The 22,345-nt window shown below is 35.8% G+C and overlaps 1 protein-coding gene across 2 annotated transcripts in view; it reads left to right on the top strand.

Annotated features, from left to right (window-relative positions):
• LOC144436302 (receptor-type tyrosine-protein phosphatase mu-like) overlaps positions 1-22,345 on the top strand; it is a 142,264-nt gene that overhangs the window by 2,966 nt on the left and 116,953 nt on the right. The window contains exons 4-17 of one of the 2 annotated variants that reach the window (XM_078125055.1): positions 2,430-2,644; positions 3,017-3,080; positions 3,446-3,775; positions 5,880-5,950; positions 14,175-14,412; positions 15,470-15,681; positions 16,507-16,570; positions 16,850-17,176; positions 17,962-18,029; positions 18,907-19,159; positions 20,005-20,228; positions 21,103-21,172; positions 21,412-21,518; positions 22,028-22,223. In XM_078125055.1, the coding sequence (XP_077981181.1) occupies positions 2,430-2,644; positions 3,017-3,080; positions 3,446-3,775; positions 5,880-5,950; positions 14,175-14,412; positions 15,470-15,681; positions 16,507-16,570; positions 16,850-17,176; positions 17,962-18,029; positions 18,907-19,159; positions 20,005-20,228; positions 21,103-21,172; positions 21,412-21,518; positions 22,028-22,223 (2,439 nt within the window). The remainder of the gene's footprint in view (positions 1-2,429; positions 2,645-3,016; positions 3,081-3,445; positions 3,776-5,879; positions 5,951-14,174; positions 14,413-15,469; positions 15,682-16,506; positions 16,571-16,849; positions 17,177-17,961; positions 18,030-18,906; positions 19,160-20,004; positions 20,229-21,102; positions 21,173-21,411; positions 21,519-22,027; positions 22,224-22,345) is intronic. The other variant, XM_078125054.1, reaches the window with a different exon arrangement.

Raw genomic sequence — 22,345 nt, 5'->3', positions numbered from 1 at the left:
CTTAACGTTTTGATGCTGCATATAGGTGATACTGGCTTCCATTTTTGAAGATTTTAGTTACATTACTGCACATTAAAACAGATAACGTTAACAAAATCTTCGACGTCGCTGATGATCGTGTAGGTTCAAACAGGTGACATTTAACGACCCTGAAAGTGAATAGGTAGCCATGACGCACATGCAGAAAAGGAATGTGAAACTCGACATGCTGAAATAGTAAGTTTATTTTTACGTCAATATATCACACTTTTTCAGTTAATAAGACACAAATGATAGGGGTGGGGGACTTATAGATTAGATGTTTCTTTTACTGCTGAGCATATTACAGCATCAATTTGAAACGGAATTGAGATTGCCATACATATGGAGTGATGGACTGGACAATATTTAAACCAAGCTTGTGACTAAAACAGAGTGATGGACTGACTAAGTTCCCTGGGCAATATTTGAACCAAGCTTGTGACTAAAACAATCGAAATGTATAATTGGCTGTCTGGTTGGATAGAGGCTGCAATATGAATGCTTTTGTCCCGTGCGAGTGCAGCAGTGGCTGCAATACACTGTATGTTCACCAGGAAGTTAAAGTATGAAGGGCCGTTGTGCCGCTGTAGATCTTTTAAGTGCTAATAATTGTTCATTTAACGCTTTTATCACAGTATGGGACAATACATTAGTATCATTAGTATCATGAAAAAGAATTTACCCTACTTTGTAATAGAATCGCTTGATTGACGCAGTGCTACCTGCCCATGACATTGCAGACATATATATTTTGAATTCACCTCAATTAACCCCGACTGTCCAAAATTGATCACGTTATAGTTGGGTGTGATAAAACCGCTGCAGTTTTCGTTCCCGTGCCTTCATTATTTCTGTGACCTATATAGTTCCTATTTGCATTATTTCACGATTGTCAGTACAACATTCTATTAAGTACGTTTTGGGCCATAAAAGTCTTTAGGAAGGCAACATTTCTAGCATGGAAGTCATATTGTATAAACAATTCCACCAGGTGTCCACTTTCAAGATTCCGCCAATCCACCAAGTACAACTTCGCCTGTCGTATACCTATCACTAAAATCTCGACAGTCTCATCAAACTAAAAATTGTATAAAAGTTCATATTTCATGTAATAACCAGATTTAAACTGAATGCCTTCCGTAAGGGTATAGTTTTGCAATTTCATGATTTATGCAAGAATAAAATAACAGATATAGAGCTGAAATTCTTACATAGGAATTTACGCAAGAATTTTAGCTCTATATTTGTGATTTTCCACTATACGAAAAGTCACATTTAATCACCTTTACCAAACCTTTTTCCTACCTGTGACCCACCTAACCTCCATCTCTGTCCAGGGGTAGTACAAGACGTAGTATCACTTTTGACTGTCTACAACCCCCGTGTTAGAGATCACCAGGGGTAAATTAAGTCAAAGGTGGAACTTCGTCTCATACTCATCACTTTACACATCCTCTGCCCATGATTTACCCGGTGGAAAGACATGGTCAAATATGACTTTTTGTATAGTGAATGAAAGTTAGTTGTCAGACATGTTGTTCAAATGCTCACCTCCTATATTCTCAGCACTGGAAAGCTTGCCATCCTCAACTTCACTTCGGCTTCTGCGATCCCCTACATACGCGGGATATGCACACAAAAAACAAAACCTGCGAATAATAAACGAAATTCAAACCCACATAACATTGTAAACATTGTGTTTGTCCAACCAATGCAGACTGCATATCCAAGAAAAAACACATAGTAATTCTCCCTATATTAATTACTATTTCAGGGAAGAAAACTTCACAACTAATCATGAACAATTAACAAAAAAAATTGCATCGTCACACCACTTTAGGCAATATTTCCTGACCAGAAACAACAACTTTCTTTTGTGTGGCCTCAATAACTTATTAAAACTAAAAGCTAAATCGATTATATTTTCATGACAGATGCGTTTTGATATCGCAAATGTATGTACCAAGTTTTAATGAATTTGAAGCGTGCATTCTTGAGATATAACCTAATTACCGAAAACCATTAATTACCAAAATTGCTCTTTAATATTCACGGGATGTTTACCAAACCCCAATGAGTTCTTGCCATTGCAGAACTTCGTTTGAATTGAGCCAGCCGTTATGGAGAAAACGATGACACAGACAGATACACAAACAAACACACACACACACACACATACATACATACATACATACATACATACATACATACATACATACATACATACATACATAAGTTTCCACCCCTAAAGTACCTCCTTCCTTCCGGAAGGAAAAAAACCTATGCAAGTCATGGCTGTCAATTTGATAAAATTGATAGCAAGAAAATAAACTCATTGCCTTGAGTAATATAAATATCATATATGAAGAGAGAATGTAATGATTCTAACTTTGATATCATTATTACAGCGCCATCTAGTCCTAGGAATGTGACATTGACGGCCGCGTTGTCCAATATCATAGAAATTGGTTGGACAACACCTGAGTTCGTAAATGGCATTTTGGATCATTACGTCGTTAGGTATTGGGGAACAGGCGATGAAGACAATCCAATGGTTGAAAATACAACAACAGATATGTACATTATAGTTAATCTCCAAGACAATACTAACTATAGTGTTCAGGTAATGTTCTTTAAAGTTGTAGTGTGAAGTTCAATTCCGCAAATTTGCATTTTCAAATATTGACAGTGTGATTGTATATATCCATTCGATTAAATTTATACAATATGTGGGACTACCACACGGAATCGACCAGTTGACGGGTCAGGAGACGTGTCAGTTTTTCTTTCCTCAATGTGATTATATATATACCATTCAGTACATAAAATACGGAATATATACTTTGATCGTTCTAGGTCATAACAACGCGTGTATATATATATATATATATATATATATATATATATATATATATATATATATATATATATATAAAATCAAACAATATATAAAGTTTGTACATATTCGATATTGATATGTATCTTAATTTAACAGATTGCAGCAGTTACTGGTGCCGGGCATGGAAATTATAGTGTGATACATACCATTGAGACCAAAGGTATGTTTGATTATATTAATGAATACATAAACAAATGCACCAGGAACATTTTGAAATAGTATATCTTTCTTCTGTATAATGAAAGCTTGAATACATCATACCTGGTGTGTAATATTGTCCCCTGATATGTAACAAATTTATTTGGATGTAACAAATGCATATGTAAAAGAACACAAAGTACAACACATTGCTAAATATAAGTTTTGTCAAAGTAAATATTTTGTCACTTACTAGAAAATGTCAACCGAATGCTTCAATTACTTTAATTTTAAGACTCCTTATTTTCCATTACGTAATTCGCAACGTGTAACAGTTGAAGCCGCGCAAGCACTAATATGATTTATATAATAACTGTCTTTCTATAGAACTACCGAGATTTGCATCAACCAATGCCATAACTGTGAAGGTTGAAGCTACTCAAGCAACTATTACCTGGCAGAAATGGAATGAATCAACTGACATTGGTGATGGACCAGTAGACCTTTACAGGGTGTATTATAAAGAAACGGCATATATCAACTGGACATTGCATCAAAATATCACCGTAATAGACCCTAGTAACACAAGTTACAGTACAACCATTTCTGGATTACAGTGGTCAACTAGTTATGATTTCACAGTGACTGTCAAGAGACCAGGACCAAGGGGAGAGGGAAGCAAAGACACATTTACGACAAAGATGACTTTGTGTGATGGTGAGTATACACATAATTATGAAATTTTGAAAATAAGGCGTCATGCATACTGTATGAAACTATGTGTCATAGATGTATTGAACATTGCACAATCATAGCAACGTCAAATCCTAATGAATCATATTGGAAAAGGTGTGGGTAGATTTGCCTTGCGACGTTTGACCTTAACCTCTGTCTTCAAGGTCAAATAACCGAAAATGGTCACAGTCTACATGCACAACTCTGGTGTGCTTGGTCTTATTTTAAGCAAATCTGGCAATATCACCTAAACTAGTTCCAATATGGACATGTCATTGTTTTATACCTTCGTCAATTACTATTATACTTGTCATTAAACAATCAGAACATGAATTACTGTGTCGTAATGTTGGGGTGTATGTCTTCGACGAAGACATGTTTTAAAAGCTATTGACTGAAATAGGGGAAATATAACACATGCTTCATGCAATCAATCTCTAATAGTGTATGATGTTCGTGTGTCAATCCGTGCATGTGTCTGGCTATATAATGTTATTTCTCAGGCTAGCATTGTCCAATTTCATTCATATATGACACAAAGGTGACTTATATTAACGTATGAGACATATCCATGTGACCTTGTTTCTCGATATATGTCAATTGGACTGACTGGCTTAAAAATCAACGTGTAATGCATAACTCAACCAGATTTAAACTGGATGCGTAAAGGAATCACTAATTATGCAAATAACTCATTAAACTAAAAAGACTATGGTAACAGGCTTTGTTTTTTGGACAAGCGTGCTTTCTTAGGTTAATGTATGTAAGAGTGTATGATACTGCTTAATTACTGACTATCGTTCATTATTCAAAATACTCATCAAAGGAAAAAGTTGTAGCAACAAACTTCATAGGACAGGTGCGTATTATTATGGTTGATGTACGTATCATATTATACGAAATTTGAAGCTTGCATTTTTAAGATACAACTGGTTACCTAAAATCGTTAATTATGCAAATTTTTCATTAAAACTAAGCTATATAAAAGATTTTATAGGACATATCCACTTTGTTATGGTTAACATATGTACTAAATTGTATTGAAAAGGAAGTATGCAGTCTTGAGATATAGCCTAATTACCGAAAATCATTAATTATGCAAATTATTCATTAACACTGTATGGTAAATCAACTAACTTTATAGGATATACACAATTTGTTATGGTTAATGTATGCACTGAATTGTATTGAAATTGAAGTATGCAGTCATAAGATATAGCCTAATTACCAAGAATCATTAATTATGCAAATTATTCATTAACACTGAAAGGTACACCAACAAGCTTTACAGGACATATGTGATTGTTGTGGTTAACGTGTGTACTGAATTATATTGGAATTGAAGTATGTATTCTTAAGATATAGCCTAATTACCGAAAATCATTAATTATGCAACTTATTCATTAACACTGTACTGTGCATCAACAAAGTTGATAGGACATATGTGTTTTCTTATGGTTAACGTATGTACTAAATTATGTTGAATTTGAAGTATTCATTCTTAAGATATAGCCTAATTACCAAAAATAATTAATTATGCAAATTATTCATCAACGCTGTAAGATACATCAACGAATTTATAGGACAAATGTATGTTGTTATGTTTAACGAATATACTAAATTATATTGAAATCGAAGTATGCAGTCTTAAGATATTGCGTAATTAGTTGATTTCTTTAATATGCAAATTTCTCTAATTAAACATTAACAGATCTGGCTCAAAACCTAATCAGGTCTAGCTATTAACCTAAAAATTATATATCCCAAATTTCATTACAATTGAACCAGCCGATTTTTAGAAAATGATGACGCAGACAGACAGACAGACAGACAGACAGACAGACAGACAGACAGACAGACAGACACAAAGACACACATTCCCCCTTTAATACCCTACCCGTACCCTTACAGGAGGTAATAATAGCGGAAATATAGTTGAAATACACACATTAACTATTGAAAGATAAAATGTTATGCAATGATGCCCATGTATAAGTTGCATAATTGCAATGATTTTATTAATCCTGCCCATATTTGTGAGATTAAAGGCTCTTACAGATAATTATTTTTAAACTTACTTTTGCAGTTCCAGAGCAAGGACCAGTAATACTAAACGCTACCTCATTGCAACCTACGATAATCAGGATATATATCGAGGTGAGTGAGTGAGTGAGTGAGTGAGTGAGTGAGTGAATGATTGATTGATTGAGTGAGTGAGTGAGTGAGTGAGTGAGTGAGTGAGTGAGTGAGTGAGTGAGTGAGTGAGTGAGTGAGTGAGTGAGTGTATGAGTGAGTGAGTGAGTGAGTGAGTGAGTGAGTGAGTGAGTGAGTGAGTGAGTGAGTGAGTGAGTGAGTGAGTGAGTGAGTGAGTGAGTGAGTGAGTGAGTGAGTGAGTGAGTGAGCGAGTGTGTGAGCGAACGAGTGAGTGAGTTGGGGTGGGAGTTGTTGTTGTTGTTGTTGTTCCTTTATTCCTCCTCAAAAAAGAGAAGAGTTACACAACAATAAAGCAAAAAACTATCAAATCAGATCAAAGAGGAAAAGTATAAATAATTACAGAAAACTAATTGCAATATTCATGTTTCAAATAAACATGGCGTAGGGTTCGTTTCTAAATGTCCAGGCACATATGCATAAACTTTAAGATGATATCTTGAAGTAGTTCTGTGTTAATGAGGAGATTGTCGTTGCAAAAGACATCTCCTAAAATTCTGACAATGAAATCAAACTCATCTAGGTTGAATAAAGCCACAGAAAAGTCTACATTGAGTTCATTGAAGAGACTTGTCCAGAAATAGTCTCTAGCAGTGGAAGTTTGGCGACATGACGTTGTTAGATGAATGAGAAGGTTATCAGCAACGTCTTCACATTTGGAGCATTTTATATTGCATGGAGTGGCAAGAACTTTCATGATTTTGTAAACAGTTGACTTGTATTTAGGGAATTTGCGTGAGTAGGAATATAAATGAAACGGCAATATATGTTTATGTAACTGAGAGAAGAGCTGTAGTTCATCTCTAGTTGCAATTCTATCTCTCCAAAGATTGCACTCTTTCTCATATATAGCATCTTTTACAATAATTTTCCAAAGGAATTTAGGCGGAAAATAACCAGTTGCACAGAACTCGTCTAAGAAGCAAAGTAATCCGTATTTCAAAAGAATGTTCATAATATCAGGTATAAAGCCTAAGCGTTTCTTTACAGATGAAAACTTAAATTCAAAAAGTCGTTGTAAGAATACATGTTTTCTTACTGAGAAATTATCACAGTTACATAGAGTTCCAAAAAAACGCAATTTACAATTGTCAATGTATGCCTCAATTGGTATCAAACCTACTGCGCTTAGAGCTAAATCAGTCGGAGTTTTGGAGGGAAAACCTTGAATGGTTTTGGCAGCATATCTCTGACAACGTTCAAGCATTAGAAGTTCAGTTTCATTGGGAGTCCAAAGTTCACAAGTATGAAAGGCTGCAGGAAGACACATGCGTTTCCAGACTTCTGTACTGACGATTGGATTGAGACCGTAAGGTCCAATACCAACACTGCGTAACGAATTTATCAGACACCTGGCTTTCTTACAAACAGAGAGTGTACGTTCCATCGACGATAAATTATTTGTAAATTGCATGCCGACGATTGTAATTGAATCTACTTCAGTGAGAGGACAGTTGTTCAGAGACAAGTTTCGATGTTGGCGCGAGCGTTCACGTTCTCGTGTTGTTTCACCGAAAACGAGTAATCTACATTTTGTGGCTGAGAGCTTCAGTCTCCATGTCGAGCAGTAATTGCATACAATGTTCAACATTTTTTGACATGTAGAGCGAGTTGGTGCTAATATTGAGATGTCATCTGCTAACGCAGGCGCACCAAGAAATAGCGAATCGATGTAACATCCAAATCTACTGTTCTCGAGTTCAACGAGGAGGTCATTTGCATAAATTAGGAATAGAGTTGTAGAAAGGATACTTCCTTGTCGTACACCTTGAAATAGTCGATATTCCTCAGACGTATACGTGTCTATGGCGATTTGACATTTTTGTCCGTGAAACATGTTTTTCAATAATCTCCAAAGTTTTGCGTTGATGCCCAAAGTGTACAGTTTGTGAAATAAACCATTCCACCAAATCGAGTCAAAAGCTTTTTGAAGGTCAAGACTACACATAAATACCTTGCTACCTCTTTCAACGTGATGAAGAATTGTCTCTTGAATGCAGAATGCTGTGGTGATATTACTCTGACCAGGTTGATAGCCGGCTTGTAGGGGATGTGGTAAATTTTTGTCACAGAGCCATGGTTGTAGGCGATGCGAAATGCACATTTCAAAGAGTTTTTGCAGAGTCGGTAGCAGTGTGATGCCCCTGTAGTTTGCGGGATCAAAACGATTTTTGTTACCACCCTTGAAAATTGGAACAAGGTATGCAGATTTGAATGATGAAGGAATGTATTCAACATTAATCAATGCATTAAATAAATTAACTAATGCGTCCATAAGAAAGGGGCCTCCGAAAATAATGTGTTCGTATGTGATGGAGTCTGGCCCTCCTGCTTTTCCACGTTTCAGTTTTCCTATAGCACGTGAGATATCTTCTATAGAGAGTGGTCGAGACAGAATTGTTTCAGCGTTATCGTGGCTAGAAGCTGAGAGGTTGTCAAGTTCTTCGTCGATTTGGACTCTGAACGAACTTACAAATGAATTGTCTTCTAGTGGTTCATAGAGTTGTTTGAAGTAGTCCGCAAAAGTGTTGACAACACAAGTATGATTGGAAATTGTTTCGCCGTCTGTTTTTAGGACAGGAAAGCTGTTACACGTATTTTTTCTACGAATATTTACATTCCGCCAGAATAGAGATTGGTCAAGTTCGATAGCGTTTTCAATGAAATCAAATTTTTCACATTCTGCTTTACGTTGTCGTTGTCTCAGTTCTTTTCTGAAATTGCGTTTTGCTTCTTTATAGTTGCGAAAAGACTCGTGTTGTAATCCTCTTGGCCTACCGGCCGAGATCCACTTATTCCGAAGTGCTAAAGATTTCTTATGAAGAGACCGAACATCTTTCCAGTAGGGTTTTAGAAACGGTTTGAATTTGGATGAAGGGATGGTTTCAGATGCCGTATCACGGAGAATCTTTATGAGTGTGCTTGTATATTGATCTATATCAGCCGGGCATGAGAGTATTTCATTTTCTAGTGAAATTGTCTTTAATTTATCTGACAACGATCTAGTGTACGACTCTTTTATTGAGTTAATGTCAAGCTTCGACCACTTTAAGCGAGATTTCTGTGGTAAAGAGGTCCGAGTGTGTGAGATTTCGAGATTCAAGTCACAAATAACTGGATAGTGATCTGAGAGGTTCAAGGCAGAGTCATATAAGACTTTACACGATTTTAGCGTAAAAACGAGGTGACGTGGGATCAGAATCGAATCTAAAGTTGACTTACTTTGTCCGCTGTAGGCACTGAAAGTTTCGATTGGGCCTGTGCATAAGTTCAGCAAATTTGCCGGAATTAGATCACAAGAATGTATAAAGTGTCCGATTGCCCTTTCTCTAGTCGAGACTGGGGTTCCATGGTGACGAGGCCCGAATAGGTTAGCGTTAAAATCACCGAGAATGATGACATCACCCATAGGTGAATAAGTTGAATGAAGATCTTCTAAGAAGTTAATATATTCAGTGTAAGAGTCAACAGTATAATTAACAGGTGGCAAATATACTGCAAAAACAAAGATGCATTTAGTTTCATAATTTCTATGCATGTAATTGATTTTGAGTCCGATAACACGGTCATCATCGAAATCGAGATAATCAATAGTCGATGTGAGAGACTTCCTGATTAAGAATGCCACACCCCCTTGGCCACGTAAGGAGAAATCGGCAGGATTTATCTCCAAAGCTCTATCATAGACGCCAAACGATGTAAAGTTCAAGTCGATAGAGTTCAGAAAATGCATTGAGTGTGGAAAAAGCCAGTGTTCTGTAATTGCAAGAATATCAATTTCCGGAAGGAGCTTGGTTAAGTACGGTACTGTGGACATCACTCCACATACATTCCAACAGCCAAGTCGTAGATTTTTCTCATTGTCGGGTGTAGAAGAAGTCATTAAAGTTGTAATTAAAAGCAACAAAAAAGCACGAAATTGCTTTTTAGTCATCTTCATTGACAGTCATTTGCTCTTGGCGTTCGTGTTGAGCATTTCTTAATTTCATTTGCTCCGAAAATCTATGTTCCCCTAACCACACTCTACAGGAAACGTTTGGTGGCCAAAAACATTCGGCGAGAAGTTGGCTTACAAAGCGCGACGGTACATTGATTTTAGCCGCTACAGCTCCCTTTCGTTTACTAGCAATAATTCGTATCATTGTGGCATGTATATTGTTTTTAGACAAGTGTCTCTCGATTTGATCACGAGTGGTGCCTACCTTAATGCCTCCTATATACATTCTCTGAGTTCGTTGTCTTTGATTAACTCCTTCAAATTCGAAGTCCGAGTGAATACGGGAAGAGTTTGGGGTAGGCAGATTTTGATTTGTTTCATGTAGAACAGCGGGTGTTTTAGAGTTTGAAGCGTCGGATGACGGGTTGAAAATGTCGCGTTGCGTTTTTGATTTTGAAATCGGTTCCGCGATCAGATTTGGCGAGTGTCTATTGACGGAATCAGGGACGGAACTTGAAGTACACTGTGGATTTACAGCAATATGGCTTGCAAGGCATGATGCGTATGATAGTTTATTTGTACTCTGGGATGGAGTAGACGATATTTGTGAGTCACGAGATTTACTATCATTCGGACGTGCAGAAGCGGGGTTTTCACCCGAAAACACTGATATCACATGTGAATTTGATTCAATGGCATTATTTGGAGTAGAGGCAATTTGGTTCTCTTTGCTGTAAGGTTGAGGAATCGGATGTGTTTGTAGATCAGCAGCTGGAACTGAGGTCGACTGGTTAGGTGGTGACTTGGTGGTGTCACTCAAATTAAGTACATCATCAGCTGGTTGACTAGAAACGCGTTTATTTATCTTCTTGTCTAAACCTTTCAGTTTGGATGAAATATGGTCATGCAGAGTAGATTGACTTCCTAGATCAGTTTGAATCACCTTAACTTGTTGGTTTAATAGTTTCAGTTGAGATTTGGAGTTTGCTTCGAACGCCTGGGTTTCGCCTCGGATAGTGTCGATAGTTTTCGCCATGGCGGACATCGCACATTTAGTGTTTTCCATTTCTGCTTTGACTTTACTGGACGACTTTTTCAGGAGGTCTAGTTCTTTACGCAGTTCACTGAATTCGTTGTCATGTTGCTGTTTCAATGCAAGTAGTTGAGCCATTATGGATGCCACATTGTCTCTCATACTGGTGTTTTCAAAGTCAATATCTAAAACTTGATGAGGTTCAGCATCATCTCCACTTTCAGCATATGTAAGATGCATTGTTTGACTTGAAGTAGTTTGTCCTTGTTTCAACAAGGAGGTAATGATTGTCGGGTTTTCTTCATCAAGAAATCTACAGATGTTGTAGCAGTCCTCCAACAGCTTCTCAGTGACAGTGACCTTTGCATTTTTTCGATTGAGTCTACGTGCAAGCACACCATCTGGACAAATGGAGATTTGTCGTGCTAATTTAAATAGATCATTACGTAACAGGTGAATTTCATCGATATCACTTTTCGTTTTTTCACGAAGTTCTGTAACCCAGTTAGCTCTCGGGATGCTATCAAATCTTTTGATGGCAGTCCTGGTAAGGCGCGACTCATACAGATTTTGATTTAATGAAGTGCACTGTTCGTTGTCTTGGTAGTCTTCTTCTGAGTCAACAGTAGAATATTCACTTACCGAAGCTTGTTCATCACTAGTTGGCATTGTCATGCAGATATGCTGTCAACGTCAAGGGTCTTGACAATGTGCTCGGTTAGGAAAAAGCTTCGAAATTTCCTTCCAGGAAGGGAAATAGAAATCCAAAATAGAGCGTATGGGATGACTGGTGCTTTAGAAGGGTGTACAAGAGTTCTTGATACGAAAAGCAATGTAGTAACGTAGAACGAACGTACATAAGCAAGACACGAAATTGTTATGCCCCGTACGTACGCCATTGAATTGCATCACTAATCACTAATTATGCAAATAACTCATTAAACTAAAAAGACTATGGTAACAGGCTTTGTTTTTTGGACAAGCGTGCTTTCTTAGGTTAATGTATGTAAGAGTGTATGATACTGCTTAATTACTGACTATCGTTCATTATTCAAAATACTCAGCAAAGGAAAAAGTTGTAGCAACAAACTTCATAGGACAGGTGCGTATTATTATGGTTGATGTACGTATCATATTATACGAAATTTGAAGCTTGCATTTTTAAGATACAACTGGTTACCTAAAATCGTTAATTATGCAAATTTTTCATTAAAACTAAGCTATATAAAAGATTTTATAGGACATATCCACTTTGTTATGGTTAACATATGTACTAAATTGTATTGAAAAGGAAGTATGCAGTCTTGAGATATAGCCTAATTACCGAAAATCATTAATTATGCAAATTATTCATTAACACTGTATGGTAAATCAACTAACTTTATAGGATATACACAATTTGTTATGGTTAATGTATGCACTGAATTGTATTGAAATTGAAGTATGCAGTCATAAGATATAGCCTAATTACCAAGAATCATTAATTATGCAAATTATTCATTAACACTGAAAGGTACACCAACAAGCTTTACAGGACATATGTGATTGTTGTGGTTAACGTGTGTACTGAATTATATTGGAATTGAAGTATGTATTCTTAAGATATAGCCTAATTACCGAAAATCATTAATTATGCAACTTATTCATTAACACTGTACTGTGCATCAACAAAGTTGATAGGACATATGTGTTTTCTTATGGTTAACGTATGTACTAAATTATGTTGAATTTGAAGTATTCATTCTTAAGATATAGCCTAATTACCAAAAATAATTAATTATGCAAATTATTCATCAACGCTGTAAGATACATCAACGAATTTATAGGACAAATGTATGTTGTTATGTTTAACGAATATACTAAATTATATTGAAATCGAAGTATGCAGTCTTAAGATATTGCGTAATTAGTTGATTTCTTTAATATGCAAATTTCTCTAATTAAACATTAACAGATCTGGCTCAAAACCTAATCAGGTCTAGCTATTAACCTAAAAATTATATATCCCAAATTTCATTACAATTGAACCAGCCGATTTTTAGAAAATGATGACGCAGACAGACAGACAGACAGACAGACAGACAGACAGACAGACAGACAGACAGACACAAAGACACACATTCCCCCTTTAATACCCTACCCGTACCCTTACAGGAGGTAATAATAGCGGAAATATAGTTGAAATACACACATTAACTATTGAAAGATAAAATGTTATGCAATGATGCCCATGTATAAGTTGCATAATTGCAATGATTTTATTAATCCTGCCCATATTTGTGAGATTAAAGGCTCTTACAGATAATTATTTTTAAACTTACTTTTGCAGTTCCAGAGCAAGGACCAGTAATACTAAACGCTACCTCATTGCAACCTACGATAATCAGGATATATATCGAGGTGAGTGAGTGAGTGAGTGAGTGAGTGAGTGAGTGAATGATTGATTGATTGAGTGAGTGAGTGAGTGAGTGAGTGAGTGAGTGAGTGAGTGAGTGAGTGAGTGAGTGAGTGAGTGAGTGAGTGAGTGTATGAGTGAGTGAGTGAGTGAGTGAGTGAGTGAGTGAGTGAGTGAGTGAGTGAGTGAGTGAGTGAGTGAGTGAGTGAGTGAGTGAGTGAGTGAGTGAGTGAGTGAGTGAGTGAGTGAGCGAGTGTGTGAGCGAACGAGTGAGTGAGTTGGGGTGGGAGTGAGGGACTGGCTGAGTGAGTGAGTGAGTGAGTGAGTGAGTGAGTGAGTGAGTGAGTGAGTGAGTGAGTGAGTGAGTGAGTGAGTGAGTGAGTGAGTGAGTGAAAGAAGAGTGGAGAGAGAGCGAGAGAGAGAGAAAGACAGACAGACAGACAGACAGAGGGGAGAGGGAGGGTGGGAGGGAGGGGTAGGGACTGGGGGGAGGGGTTAGGGAGGGAGGGAGGGTGGATCTTTTTTATATTATTACTTTTAATATTAACCTCCAAAGTTATTTAGTTTAAAACAAACAGTCATGCAGAAATGTCTGGGGGGTCAAAATTAAATACATTAAAAGGCAAAGGAATGAAATAGCAATTACTTTCATTAGGCATATACACACAACGAATACAACTCCAGCAACATGATGTAATTGAAATAGAAATTATTATATCTTTTCTCATATCGGTGAGATTCATATTAACTAGTGACAATGTTCTTTTAATTGTCCGCTCATTCGTTATAATACTGTCATTTACAGATGCCTCTCCCTGAAAACATCAAATGTAACCACATCGATAACTTTGAAATCAGACATCGGGAGATAAACAGCGGTGATGATTATGAGTACAGTGCAGAAAGAGATGTCACTGCTAGATCCTTTACGATAACTGGATTAAGACCGTACACAGAATATGATGTGGAAGTTAGGTTCAACAACAGTAATGCTGCAAGTCCATGGCGTTCAGCACCAGCAGTAATAAGGACAGCTCAAGGTGGTAAGAGTAGAGTAATTGGTTTCCTAATGTTTTCACACGGACATAGTTTGATGGCCATGTTTTGATTGCTATATTATTTTTACCTACCATGTTAGGCTTAAAGGGAAGATTATGTTATGAAGATGGATGGCTGTATACCTGTCTGTCCTACTTTCTCTGAAGCGTTTTTTTCATTGCAAACAAATCTTGATACCAGTCGTCGCTAAGGGAAAACGAAGAATATATTAGGTTTTAGTAAACATTCTATCAACATAAATAACCATACCAAAATTACATAATCAAAGACTTCGTAAATAATCCAATATTGTTTTGGGATATACTTCAAATGCGAAATAATATGGTGTAAACATTGTCTGTTTGCATATGTCTGTCTGTCTGTATGTCTGTCTGTCTGTCTGTCTGTCTGTCTGTCTGTATGTATGTATGTATGTATGTATGTATGTATGTATGTATGTATGTATGTATGTATGTATGTCTTAGCCCCCCCCCCCCCCTTCTGTGTGTCTGTGTATCTGATATCAAAAAACAACTGCATCAATTTCAATTACATTCAGTACACATCTGTCTCATGATAACTAAATGTATCTACAAAATGTGTACACCCACAGTGTTAGATGTAAGGTTACTAATCAGGCACTAATTTATTTAGGTGAAATTTAAATTCTCATCCTTACTGTAGACGTTTAGGTAATAAAGTCTCGACATCCAAGGATATTTACCTAATTACTTCATACATAGATGCTCTATATTTCAAACCCTAGTCATTAATATTGCTGTTCAACCTCAAGTAGTGTATTTTTATCAATTAATCACACTATATCTTATAAGAACAATGTTATGAATTTGTTAGCTGACATTCCCATCATATTGCAGGCATCACTGTATCAATTAACAACGTTGTAAAATAATGCTTTGAACTATGTGCGCTATTAAAGCAGATGAACGTGACAACTGTGATATTTCTTTGAAGCGAATGATCTTTCCCTCAGAAGCAACACATTCTCCTATGTCGCATTAATGATTATTTACTTACAAGTTTACATAACTTGATTTACAGTGCCATCTATGCCCAGGGATGTGACATTAACATCTCACCTATATACCATACACGTCGAATGGGTAATACCAGAGTTCCTAAATGGAATTTTAGATCATTACGTTGTAACGTATTGGGAAACAGGACATGGCGAAGCTGCACATAATGAATCCACACCAGGAACCAATTACAAAATCGCCAGTCTTCAAGAGAATGTTAATTATACTGTTCAGGTAAAAGTCTGCATTTTTAAAATTACTACTTTGACCTGTCGGTTTGTGTGACCTGTGCTACGTGCATTTCTTTTAAAAGTGATTGTAAGAAAGTAGTTCATATGGGTATGCAATTAAATTATGAAATTATGATGTTTTCTCAATGATGAACACTGAAGATGTACTGAAATCCGTTGGTTCAGCTCATTAACTCAGAAGAGACGGTGCCAGTAACCAAAAGTCTTGTGTCATTAGCTCAAACGTTGCGAGCTCGATCGGTAGATTAAATCGTCTTAAATATTTGCTAGCCTGATAACGTTAAAGTACAGTTCGACAGTGGTGCTCTAATGTCATGCGTTATTACAAATATCGGCAATTTATATTACATTTGCCAGTCATGGAAAATTCAAATTTCAGCAATTCGTACACATGTCTGTTTTATTATATGAAAAATATTACAAATGTCGGTTGTACAATACCCTTGGCCTTTAATAGATACCAATTACAACTATCGAATATTTACATTAAAACAGTACAAACGACAAGAAACTACATTGTTTGAATTTCTGTGTCATGCTAGTGACACTAAATCAAAATCTGTTATATAAAGCAGGACTGACAAATGTACAATCGTCGTTCAAAGCTTGTCCAACTACTTTACTTCTTTAGAATAAAACCGTTACGAGGGCTGGGACCTTTAACCATAACCTGCAGGTTGACATTTCTAAGCCAGAGAGTACAGTTGTTCCAACATCATGACTCTCTAGTGATTAGAGTTGTCTTTTTGAAAATAAATGTTTAACTTAGTAAGATATACTGATATTGATAAATGTGTTATTATTTCAGATTGGAGCTGTAACTGGAGCAGGACTGGGAGACTACAGTGAAATACAGACTATTGAGACCAAAGGTATATTTTAATTTTAGTTGCAATGCGACAGATACACCTCGAAATAATGTGTTTTATTCAATTTAATCGGTTAATTACAACAAGTCTCTCACATACGCAATTCATATTGCTCCTGAGGTAACGTCTAGATTGCATAAATATTCATCGACACATGTCAACAACAACAAAGCAAGTAAAAAAGTTGTACGTTTACCCATTCATTCATTCATTCATTCATTCAAAACAGAGTTTGACATAAGTTTCTTCATTTAAAAAAGTGTTATGTTATATTGATTATAGAGAGGCCGCGATTTTCATCACAAAATCTACCACAAGTCAGAGTTCAGGCTATTCAAGCAACTATCAGCTGGCAGAAATGGGATGAATCAACTGACATTGGCGCTGGACCAGTAGAAGCTTACAAAGTGTATTACAAACAGACAGGAGATAATGACTGGACTTTGTATCAACATTTCACTGTACAAGACCCTAGTCAGACAAGTTACAGTACACTCATTACTGGACTACAATGGTCAACTAGTTATGATTTCACAGTGACTGTCAAGAGACCAGGACCAAACGGAGAAGGAAGCAAAGATAAGGTGACAGTGACTACATTGTGTGGTGGTAAGTGTAAATTATTAACATTATTGTAAGATGATATTCACTATTTATAAAATGAACTATTATATAATAAACATTTTTGAAATTTGGAAATTGAAGTAGCGGTAAGAATTTGTTGAAAAAAAACTTATTCTTTAATTCTATCTCGAAATTAATGAAGTCAATTTTTAATGCAAATTATAAGGATGAGATCGTGACTAGATAAACGTGTTATGGTCACTTATCTGGTCTCAATTATAATCTCCAAATTTAGGAGTGTTATAAAACAGACCACATTTATTACTCAACTCCGGAACTTTCTGTCTAAAAGGAGATAAAGATTTTTCCCCAAGATGCAATGCAACAAACATATAATAAATGTGTACAATCTTTGTTATTTTACGTACAATAAAAGAATCGCACATTTTAGATAACTTTCTGAAATGTATTGAATTGCAAACACAGACTTAGTCGATGCTGTTAGACATTGATTTTTCTAGTAGAAAGCCATATGGACGGCTTTTAGTTTTCGATTCGTGTTTCTAGAACAGACTTTAGAATTAATTGTTTGATATTCAACACCATTAGTAAACAAATTCTTAAAATCATCTGCAAGTCTCACTTCCAAATGCCAATTCATCGTTGCAATAACGTCAACATCGATTTATTGTATCTTTAGTTAGTGAGCAGGGGTTCACTTGGTTGTCATATGTCGTTGAGCATTTAGTACGATGTTTTCACATATTTTATTTTTAAGAGATCTAATTACATAAACTATAGCTTTGACTTATCTGATTTTACTTTGACAGTGCCTGAAAGACCAATAATACAAAGTGCTGTATCACCGTATCCTAGGAAGATCGAAATAAATATTGAGGTAAGATGAGGATTTGTATGTTTAATGTGCAAGACGTTCCTTTAACAACGTCACGATTTGTTTTTGTTTCTCTTGTGTTGACTTCAGCTTTATATTTTAATTTACATTAAATTGGTCAGGGGTCAGAGAAGACTTTTTGTATCATTAGCTGCTGTGTCATACCACATCAAGTAAGATCGGATCAAGTCAAAATTAGTGAAATTATCCTCGTAAACATACATTTTGTAATACGTGTTTGTAAGGCGGTATACGACATTGGCACCAAGGGAAAAAACATGTATTAAGTACATTTTTTTGCTATCAACTATTTTTTCATCATATTCTGTCCTGGGGAACCGAACTACTCATTGTGTGTAACTGATGGAATCCTCCGCAAATCAAAATCAGAGTTTTGTGTTTTATACTGCTGAAGAAAGGACTCGACGTATACTCAGGGTTTACCTAAGATTTTCTACATATTTGCACTAACAAATGATATCTTACCTAAACTCGTATTGTTGCGCAATTACGAAATATATGTCACTTTGTTTTGTGACATATACAACACATGTATTGACAAATAACAAAATGAGAAATTCATGAGGTAAATTACAACTGAACATGCCTCATTATGAATGTCAAGCTATTGCGTTGTCAAGTTTGGTGTGACTAAAACAGGATTGCCACGCTGATTCTTTACGACATTTGTGCCATAATGTGTTTCATGGTCCGATTGTCAATGAAAGTAATCATTACCAATGTCAATATTTAGTTAGAATATAACGTTTATGGACAATAATGTGTTTGTTTGCAGACTGTGAAATGATGTGACACTCTTACTGTCAATTTGATGTTCTTTAAATGCGTACATCCTGTTACTAGTTATCCTTCTTTATAGGAACTTACACTTCCAATGATCAAATGTAACCAACAAGGGAAGTCAGGATACATCAAACTATTTGAAGTAAGGTATAAGATGGTAAATAATGGAAGCTGGTATGAAACTAAATCAGAAAATGATGGCTCTTCTCGATTCTTTGTGCTAAAGGATTTAACACCTTACACAGAATACCGGGTACAAATCAGATATAACAACACTGACGAACAAAGTCCATGGAGTTCGCCAGAGAATGTAACAACGAAAGAAGGTGGTAAGAGACCTGGAAAGAAAAACGTTATTAAAATAAATGCATTCCTTGTTGAAAGCACAAACCTGTTCTCCGTCTAGTGTATTACATATTATGTCTTCGCATATGCAGTACCAGATAACATTATTGAACAAATACAGACTTCGCCAAATGTCGACAGTAGTTTCGCGGCTGGCAAGTTTAGACTCAGTCAAAATCTCCAACACTGTCTCTTTGTCTACAAATGCAATAGCCGCCATTATTTTTTGTGATCGGCATTGCCGTGAAGGCTTTGATGATTGAATGTTAATAATGCAAAAATTGATTTTCAATTTGTAAAGACAAACTAAATTCCATAAATTTGCATCGACTATTGTGAGTGGATGTAAATCAATTTGGATTTTGATCAAAGCCGTCACCAAGCTGCTTGTACATGTGTATACCTGGAAAGTGAAATTGGCACATATATAAACTTAAAATTATAAATAATGACCGAGCGTAATCAGCATATGCCAAAGTGTCACCTTCCCAGTAAAAGCGCCCCCCCCCCCCCCGAGCGGACTTTATCCAACCCCATGGTAACATGAAGTTGTTTGAAAATATGACGAAATCTGTTAATTCACGATATGCGAGGATTTTTTGGCATAACTTTGCATGTTGACCTTACTAATTAAATACTTCCGAGCTGGATGACACTGTTAACTAAAAATAGGGTGACAACTTTGAAAGAGATCCATTTTAGAGTACATTACATTACATTACATTACACTACATTACATTACATTACACTACATTACATTACATTACGTGAGAGGATGCTTTGCCTAATGTATCCGAGTTTGTTAATCAATGTACCTCTATCTCCATAGTCCCATCTAAACCAAGAAATGTAACATTGACTGCTGCAGTGTACACTATAGAAGTTCAATGGTTAATACCCGAGTTTTTGAATGGTGTACTTAATCAGTATATCATCAGTTACTGGAAGACAGGAGATGGAAGTAGAACAATGGTTAATGTAACTGATGATTTACTTGATGTTACTAGTTATATTATCTCCAACTTGGAATATAAAGTAAACTATAATGTGCAGGTAATTACCCCAAAATATTCATTTTTCAAATATATTTCATTCTACAAGGCCACAATCTTTAAGTGAAATTACTTGACGTTGTGTATTTACCATGATTATACAACTGTTGACATCGGACCGTGGACGAACGGCACCTTTTACAATCAGGTAAAGTAAACAAACGAATTGGATTAATAGCCCTTGGCACAGCATGTATTGAAAGTACAGAGACTTCTATAACATTCTGTCTTTTGATAAGAAGAGTTTTATGGCCACTTTAAATAGAAATTTCATGTACACGCAAAGAGCCTATAATTCTGTTCCTATCAAACAATGGTGCAATACAAGTCTCTACTGTTTCAACATGCTGAGCAAAGTGTTATTAATCCAATTCATTTGTTTACTTTCCTATTTGCAATAGGTACTGTTTGTCCACGGTCTGATGTCAGCAGTTGTATAATGACATTGGCATTGAATCACCTTATAAACATATCAGGAAATGTCAACTGTGCATTATATCAAGTATGGGGCAGTATCAGATGAAACAGTTATTGTTAACTTGGTTACTTTCTCTTGTATGATGTATGATCATGACATTGAACATTCCGTGAGCTCCAATGAAGTAGTACAGTCTGACAGTGTTTGATAACCGTTTACACATAATTGAAAGAACTGTATTACATTTGCAGAATGTTGTATGCTCTCTATGATGCAACATAACAGACTAAAGTGTTCCATACAAAAGATTACCATTTGTGTTTCTTAGCAAAATAAAAGTCAGAATTATAGTGTAGGGTAATGTGCCGCCGAACTGAATAGTAATGAAACAGAAGTCAGTACAAGGTTATTAAATATTCCCTTGCAGTAAATTAGTTTTATTATGTTATTCATATAGATTGCAGGAGTGACAGGAGGTGGACAGGGTTTATTTAGCAATGTGGTAACTATACAGACAACGAAAACAAGTAAGATGGATTGTACATTAACTGATAATAATCTTGTAGACATTGTTTAATTTGATGGTTTCACATTAATGGAGCAGTTAGTGTAATTATTAATCTACTCAAAATACAGTAATTTATATTCATATACAAATGATTGTATAAACGGAATTACGATATGAGGTAAACTGTCTGTTTGGACGTGTATCATCATGGCAGTAGTAAAAGCACAACTTTTCTTCCTTGTTGTATTTGATATTTAGTTCCAGGTATGCCTGCATCGATCGAAATTAAGCACATTACAGACGATAGCATCAAGTTAGAATGGGAGGAACCAGCTATATTTAGTGGAGATATTGAGCATTATGGGGTAAGTTATGTTACATTTTTAAGAATATTCCATAATATTGATATTTTGGGGTCGAGGGATGTTATGAAACCATCAGAATACTTTCAATTTGGAAGCTGACATAACTACAATTGGTATCATAGTTATTGGCAATACACTTGAGAGATGTTATTTGTTTTTATTGCATTCATTCTGACAAAATGAGATGGAATATTCCTACATCGCAGCTTCGTTTTGTAAAGAAATCATAGAATACATTAATATTTGTTAACTTCCAATTGGCAATTTCTAGAAGGTAAAGGTTTTCCCCGTCTGTCGGTGTTTTTTGTCGGTTCACCTAATTGTCAACAATAATCAATTGCAGAAAAGTATTGAGAAATATTCTGAGTCTTTTTTGTTTGTGAATGGGGTTAATGACAACCATAGTTATCAACAAATTTAATGTTTTGAAATATCTAAGAAGCAAAATAATCAAATGCAAATAAATACCATGGTATAAATATACAATTCACAATACTTTATTTTTCCAGATGAGATACATTTCAAGGGAGACGGTCTTCAGAAGTATGGTAATGGAGTCCAAAACTGTTCTCGTAGAAGGAGACATACACACTTATACCCTTACAAATTTAGCTGCAGGAACCAAATACGAAATATACTTAAATGCCAGTACTTCCAAAGGATTTGGTGAAACTCTAACTGTGTCCACTGGAACAACATTTACTGGTATGTATTAAGTTTTTTGATTATTTGTGGTATTTGAATATGGATTATATGATTGATCAGTCCTACAGTTAGTGTTTATATAATGAGACAAAATAATTCACCAAATTTCATATCTTATACTG

Source organism: Glandiceps talaboti, chromosome 6 (genome assembly GCF_964340395.1).
Source record: "Glandiceps talaboti chromosome 6, keGlaTala1.1, whole genome shotgun sequence".
In the NCBI taxonomy this organism is placed as follows: Eukaryota; Metazoa; Hemichordata; class Enteropneusta; family Spengelidae; genus Glandiceps; species Glandiceps talaboti.
The sequence above is the reverse complement of the archived record's forward strand: the minus strand, read 5'-3'. Positions and strand labels throughout refer to the sequence as shown.